The sequence below is a fragment of the Elephantulus edwardii genome, unplaced genomic scaffold (genome assembly GCF_000299155.1).
Source record: "Elephantulus edwardii isolate Elephantulus edwardi_28Jun2011 unplaced genomic scaffold, EleEdw1.0 scaffold00208, whole genome shotgun sequence".
NCBI lineage: Eukaryota > Metazoa > Chordata > Mammalia > Macroscelidea > Macroscelididae > Elephantulus > Elephantulus edwardii.
The window spans coordinates 4,838,146-4,845,089 of record NW_006399958.1 but is presented as its reverse complement, the minus strand read 5'-3'; the positions used below and the strand labels follow the sequence as shown (position 1 = coordinate 4,845,089).

The following is a 6,944-nucleotide window of genomic DNA, read 5'->3' as shown; positions in this document are numbered from 1 at the left end:
CAGGATGTACTCTTCAGGTTGGAAGGTGGAGAAGATTTGTGGCTCACAGAAGATGAATCCCACCATCAGACTTGTTCAGGTGCGTGAGTGGGAACCAGCAGGTGGGTGCTTGAGGAAGTCGTCCTAGACGTTCTCAATGTCCGAGATGGCTCAGCTGACACTGAAGCTCTTTTGTCATGTGAGAAGATGTTTCTTTAGAAGGAAACATCCCCCTTTTTTATATTCTGCAATTGTACCCTAGTTTCTTTCATGTTTTTCATCTTACCATGGTTTTATTATTTATTTACACACATTTCCTCTCCCTTGTAGGATTTCTTTCTCTCCTTTCCTTTGTCCACTGTCATAATCAGTGTCTTTGTCTGTTCCTTCCACCTATCTTCATATGACATTTACATTTCCAGAGAACTTTGTATGTACTATTTTCAGACCCATATACCTTCCTATCCCACTAGGTAATACTGTTTGCATAATTAGCAAGCTGTTCATCCTTTTGGTGGGCCCTGTAAACCTCATTTATATAACCCTACCCAGCTATTCACTGGGACTTATAAGACCAACGTGAGAAAAGCCATATGGAAGTGATCCATCACTCTGCATGTGCTTTTCACTTGTCTCCATGGGAAATGACCTGTATCTTCCAATTTCCTATACAAACAACATAAGTCATACTTTTTCCAAGAACTGTCCATCCAGTACCCTTTAGAACTGTCCATCTTAAATTCCAACTGACCTGGTATTTCTTTATTCTTGAATATTTCTTTTTCTGAGATTCCTTCATGACAGTATTTGTTCATTGTATTGTTGCTTTTAGAATTCATCCTGCTAAGATTGATTTTTTTTATTATAAGGATATTTACGAAAAGCCTCAGGTCAGTGTAGTCCCAGATGCTGAACCATTGAATGAATCCGTAATTTGTAACATTACCAGCTCCGTCCATGGCTCAGTTACCCGATTCCTCTATGGCCCTTGGGTTCAGTGTTTCACTGGGTCTTCCAGACGACTCAGACCTTTTGGAGAATGATTCGTGTGATGGGAGGGATCCAGGCTAGTGTTGGAGGAATTGGTGAGCCACCTCCTGTAGACAGGCCAGGTTCCTGGAGATTGTCAGCTGTGGTGCAGCTAGATGGTGAGAGTTAGTAATGCAGGCTGGTGATGCAGAGACTGGTGAACAATGGGCCAGGATCCTGTCGACTGTCAGTTGTGGCGTAGCTGAAGGGCAACTGTGATGGAAGCTGAATACTGTGTCTTAAGCAAGTGTTCCACAAGAGAAAATGCCTGGTACTGAGGTCCCGTGAGCTTATAGAAGTCTGCTGTAAGGTGAGGCTTGTATCCCATCCTCACCATTTCTCCTTAATGTGATAATTACTTCAGCATAAAATAAACAGTTAACGATTGGCTAGGAAAGACATCTGAAAGATAAACCTTGTTGGTATTGAGTACTGTCGTACCGACCCATAGCTGAACCTCCAGCGGGTTTTCAGAAGCAGTAAATTGCACAGGTGGAGATGACCCATCTTTCTCCCAGAATTATTTAACAAGAAGGTAGCTTTTTAATAAGGCGAAAGATTTATAGGATCTGAAGAGAAACCAGAGAAGAGGAAGGTAGCTTTTTAATTTCCTTCATAATTCCCACTATAAACCAGGTCATTAATTTTCCTGACGTTTTTATTTCCCAGAAAAATTCAAGTGCATTTTCAATGAGTTTTCTTTTTTATACACAAAACAAGAAACCATCGTTGCAGTCAATTTTGTTTTATCAAGTGTCTATCATCCTTTTTTATTGTTGAATCATAGCAACAGGAAAAAAATGCATATAAATGTTCCCACACAGTTCAAGCCTGTATTAGTCAAGGTCAACTGTAAATAGCAGGTGTTTGCATACTGACTGCTTTTATCTTTTGGTGCTTACACTAGTGTGTGTTTGCCAATATGTGAGAGACACTGAAAGAAACACATGTACCTGGAGGTTCTTTTATACTTCTATTATTTGCCAACACTACTGTCTTTTCTACAGCTATATTCCACACTAAGATTATAGAGTAATTTGTTGTATTCTCCTTTTTAGACACTGAGAGAGGTGATCATGGTCTCTGGCCTCATTTGGAAGAGCAAAGAATTAACAAGTCTATGGAAGAGTGCTATCAATATACTACACTAGGGTATATTTTTAATCAGAGAAGACCTGCTCTTCCATCAAAGCACCATCATGATATGTTTGCCTTGCAAGGGAAAAGTTTAAGTTTAGAAAATCAGAACGAGAACTGTGACCTACGACAAAACTTCACCGATTCCAACGAAGAGGGGCGATCCTTTATCTGTGACCAGCTCACACTGCTTCACACTGGTAATACATTCTGTGCAGGCACAAAACCCATCAATCACAAGTCCCAGATCATGAACCATGAGAGGACTCCCAAAATAACAAGTGGACACGTTTGCAGTGAATGTGGAAAAGCCTTCAGTAAGAAATCTCAGTTCCTTGATCACCGGTTGGTTCACACAGGAGAGAAACCGCATGGGTGCAGTACGTGTGGGAAAGCGTTTTCTCGAAAGTACACCCTGACGGAGCATCAGAGAACTCACGCAGGACTGAAACACTACGAGTGCCCCCACTGTGACAAGACCTTCCTCAAGAAGTCACAGCTCAACGTGCATCAGAAGGTTCATGTGGTCGAGAAGCCATATGCTTGCAATGAATGCGCGCGGGCCTTCAGCAAGAAGTATTTGCTTATTTACCACCAGCGAACTCACACGGGAGAGAAACCCCATGGGTGTGATCTGTGTGAGAGAGCCTTCTGTACCAAGTCCAGTCTCACCACTCATCAGAAGACCCACAGGGAAGAGAAGCCGTACACCTGCAGCGAGTGTGGAAAAGGCTACGTGGAGAGGAGGCTTCTTGTTGCCCATCAGCTCATACACACCGGAGAGAAACCCTTTTTGTGCGAGGAGTGTGGGAAACGGTTCACCTTGAAGAGCAGGCTCCTGACCCACCAGCAAACCCACGCAGAGGAGAAGCTGTACACGTGCAGCGAGTGCGGCAAAGGCTTCTCCATGAAGCACTGTCTCGTCAGACACCAGCGTATCCACACGCCTGAGAAGCCCTATGTGTGCAGTGACTGTGGGAAAGGCTTCCTGGTGAGGAGCCGTCTGGTGGAACATCAGCGAACTCATACTGGAGAGAAGCCTTACATGTGCGGCGAGTGTGGGAAATGCTTCTCAGCCAAGAGCCGGCTGATTGGACACCGGCGAACGCACACGGGAGAGAAGCCCTATAAGTGCAAACAGTGCGGGAAGCACTTTGCAAGCAGGAGCCACCTCAAGGTGCACGGGCGCACGCACACCGGGGAGAAGCCCTACGTGTGCAGCGAGTGTGGCAAAGCTTTAAGCGGGAAGAGTGGGCTCATTGCACACCAGCGAACTCATACCGGGGAGAAGCCCTATACATGCACCAAATGTGGGAAGGGCTTTGCTAGGAAGAGTAACCTGGTTGATCACCAGCGGTGTCATACAGGGGAAAAGTCATTTATATGTGGAGACTGTGGCAAAGGCTTCACTGTGAAGCGTACGCTCGTTATACATCAGCAGACTCACGGCAGACCGGTCCTTTTTGGACAATGCCTTTGAAAAGGCCTTGGAACAAAACACACTCTCTCATTATACATAAGTGAATTTACCCTGGAGAGAGACATTATTAGATGACTCATTCCATGTGGTACCCTTACTGGAATGTGTTTCTCAGTTGTTTGGTCAGATGTTAATTGGTATTGATAATTAATCCGAGTATAAGGAAGCAACGATGTCAGTTTAAAAGCTAAGGTGTGCCTGATCCAGGCCATGGTCTTCACAGTTACTTGCTGTGCATAAGAGAGCTGGACAATGACTAAGGATGACAGAAGGAGAACCGATGCCTTTGAGTTGTGGTGTTGGAGAGGAGTCTTGAACATACGATGGGCCGCCAAGAAAACAAATAGGTCTTGGAGAAGGTTAAACCAAGTTTCTCCTTGGAGGCTAGGTTTTTGAAGCTCCATCTTACATACTTTGGGCACATGGCCAGGAGGGACCAGTCCTTGGAGAAGGGCATCATGCTCGGAAGGGTGGAGGGACAGCACAGGAGAGGAAGCCCCAGATGAGATGGATTGACACAGTAACGAGAGCAATGGGGGTAAGTGAGGCTGGCTCAGGACAGGGAAGTCTTCAGAGTACACAGGGTTACTATAAGTCTCAGGCAACTCTACAGCACATAATAGCAACAATTTAAAAACCCCAGAAATCAAACAACCAGTCTCTTCTGATCCAAAGTGACCCTATAGAGTGGTTACCTATGATTAAATCGGTTGATCTTGGGTAGAGCAGGTAACCTTCCACTGTTGTCATTATGTGGTGTTGGGTCAGTGATGGTTCTTAGCAACTCCATGAACCAGAGTGAACCTTACCCTGTCTTGCACCAGGCTTATGATCTCTGCCACTTTCACATCCATTGCTGAAGTCATTTTATTGTGTCATCACTCCCTCTCATGGGAAGTCTTCCTAACTTGGTTGACGTTCTGCTTTTCCCAGCATGAGGTCTTCTCTCAAGGACTGGAACGTCCAGGCAACCTATGCAAAGGATATAAAATGAAGTCTCACCCTCGTAGCATCTAAGGAACATCCTGGTTGCATTTTCTTCAAGGCAGACTTGTCTGCTCCTTTGGTGGCCCACAGTATATCCAATATTCTTCATTGACACAGTGATTGTTTCTTCTCATATCTTCTTATTCATTGTCCAACTTTCCATAATTAATCATCTTCCAAATGCAATCTATTCTAATATGATCAACTACTTATTTGAGGTCATTCTAGTGTAAGGTAGATCTTAAAACTAGTGACTTCCCAAGTTAGACTAGAATAAACACGGGCAGATATATAGAGGAGGACCACATGTGAGACCCATTTATAAACAGACACACCCGGACCATTGACAGACAACAAGAACTATTAGAAAGACTCACAGAGGAAACTGGCATGGCTGAGACTGACTTCAACACTCAGAAGTGTGGGGAAATAAATTTCTCGTCTACAAAGCTAACCACTTGTGGTATTCTGTGCAATGCTCATAAATGAAGGCACCCCTTGAAGGCAACAAAGAAAGCCAGATGATATATCTCACAACAACATGAGAGATGTAACACGGAAAGACTCTGTGTGTGTATATATGTGTGTGTGTGTATGTGTGTGTGTATGAACTGAATGTGACAAGCCCTGTTCACACAAACGTAGTCTTGTTACTCATCACAGAATCCACACAGGCGAGAGATCATAATAGTGCAGAGAACACAGGGAAACCTCCCCATTTAGAGTTCTTAATATATACATTGAAAAACTCATGCAAGAGTAAGATGGCATGAACATGATGACATTCAGAAGACTTTCTCTCCCTTGTCAGATCTTGAGCTTCTCATTCATTATTTGATATACTAAAAAACTAAAAAAAAAAACACCCCAAACTATTAAGTCAATTCCAACTCGTAGGAAACTGGTGCCACAGAGTGAACTTCCCCAGTGGGGTTTCTAAGACTGAAACAAATGACCACATTGCTTCCATTCAGAGCAACAGGTGGGTTCAAACCACTGACCTTGTGGTTGGTAATGAAATGATTAATTACGCCACCAGAGTCCCTTACTCAGTATGAAATTCCATACATGAAGAGACAGTCATTCTGATTATAATACTCACTGAACTTGTGGTTTATAATAACAAATACTACAGGAAAGGCTTAAACCTAGAAATACAATTTCAATAAGTGTGAGTTAACACTGGACGAATAATGTGAAAATAGCAATAAATAGGACATTCTTTTCCCCTGTTAAGATTTACAGCCTTGGAAATCTAGTGGAAGATTTTTTTTTATTTTTATTTTATTATTTTTGTGTGCGTGTACCATCAAATCAGATCTGACTGGTACAGGAGGAGATTGTCCCTCCTTCCTCGGCAGAGCATCTGGTGGATTTGAACCGTGTGGCTTTGGGCTTGTAGTGGCAGCTCCTTACCACTAGGCCACCAGAGCTCCCCTGGAAGATTTCTATGATACAGAACCATCTGAACAGCAGTGAAGGAGTGCGCCATAATCTTAATTTCTATCAAATAGTTAGGGGGGGCTATACAAATATGATTCTCATAACAAAGAGATTGGACACCTTTCTAATAAGTGGATAAGGCGTGTAACATCTTTTCTGGAGTGTAACTATGAATATAAGGATGTGGAATCATAATTATGAAATCAGTCAGTGTTGCCATCCAACTAGGCTTGAAATGAGCCATCCAAGAGGTAGAAAAGGGGATCATATGACCACCAAGGAAACAGGGGGATGGAGCTGTCCTCTGGACCTGGTATCCCTCTGTTGAATCCCTCCTTAACCCAGGAGACCGGGTGGAAACAGCAGACAGTGAGAAGCAGCAATAGAAGACAATGTGCTGGGTTTCCTAAGCCCATGAAACAGGCAAGCTGAGTGCCTTTGGACAGGAGGTTGGCTGGTCTGAATCAGCCCTCTTCAGCTGTGGTCTGAAAAGGATTATAACTAGGTTTACTGTTGTGTACCTACGAGTCATAATTGGCTCATAGCTGACCCTCCAGTGGGTTTTTAGAAGCAATTAATCAAACGGGAGGAGACTGACCATTCTACTGTGGAGCCATTAGTGGTTTCGAACCATGTGCTTTCGGGATTGCAGGGCAGTTGTTACCACCTGGCCACCAGAGCTTCCTATTATGCAAATGTTAGATGCCTTTAACTAACCAAAGAGATTGGATGTCTTGTTACTATTAGAAATATAGTAAATGTGGCGAGCTCTGGTGGCCTAGTGGCAAGAAGCTACACTGCAATCCCAGAGGTGTGCGGTTCAAAACCACCAGATGCTTTGCTGGAGAAGGAGGAACAATCTCCTCCTATACCAGTCAAATCTGATTTG

General features: G+C 43.6%; 1 protein-coding gene across 1 annotated transcript in view; it reads left to right on the top strand.

The window, feature by feature from the left end:
- The first annotated feature begins 2,212 nt into the window (after positions 1–2,212).
- The window catches only part of ZNF615 (zinc finger protein 615), a 16,631-nt gene continuing 11,899 nt past the window's right edge, over positions 2,213–6,944 (top strand). The window contains exons 1-2 of the mRNA XM_006897400.1: positions 2,213–2,662; positions 2,831–3,487. Coding sequence (XP_006897462.1) covers positions 2,213–2,662; positions 2,831–3,487 — 1,107 coding nt within the window. The remainder of the gene's footprint in view (positions 2,663–2,830; positions 3,488–6,944) is intronic.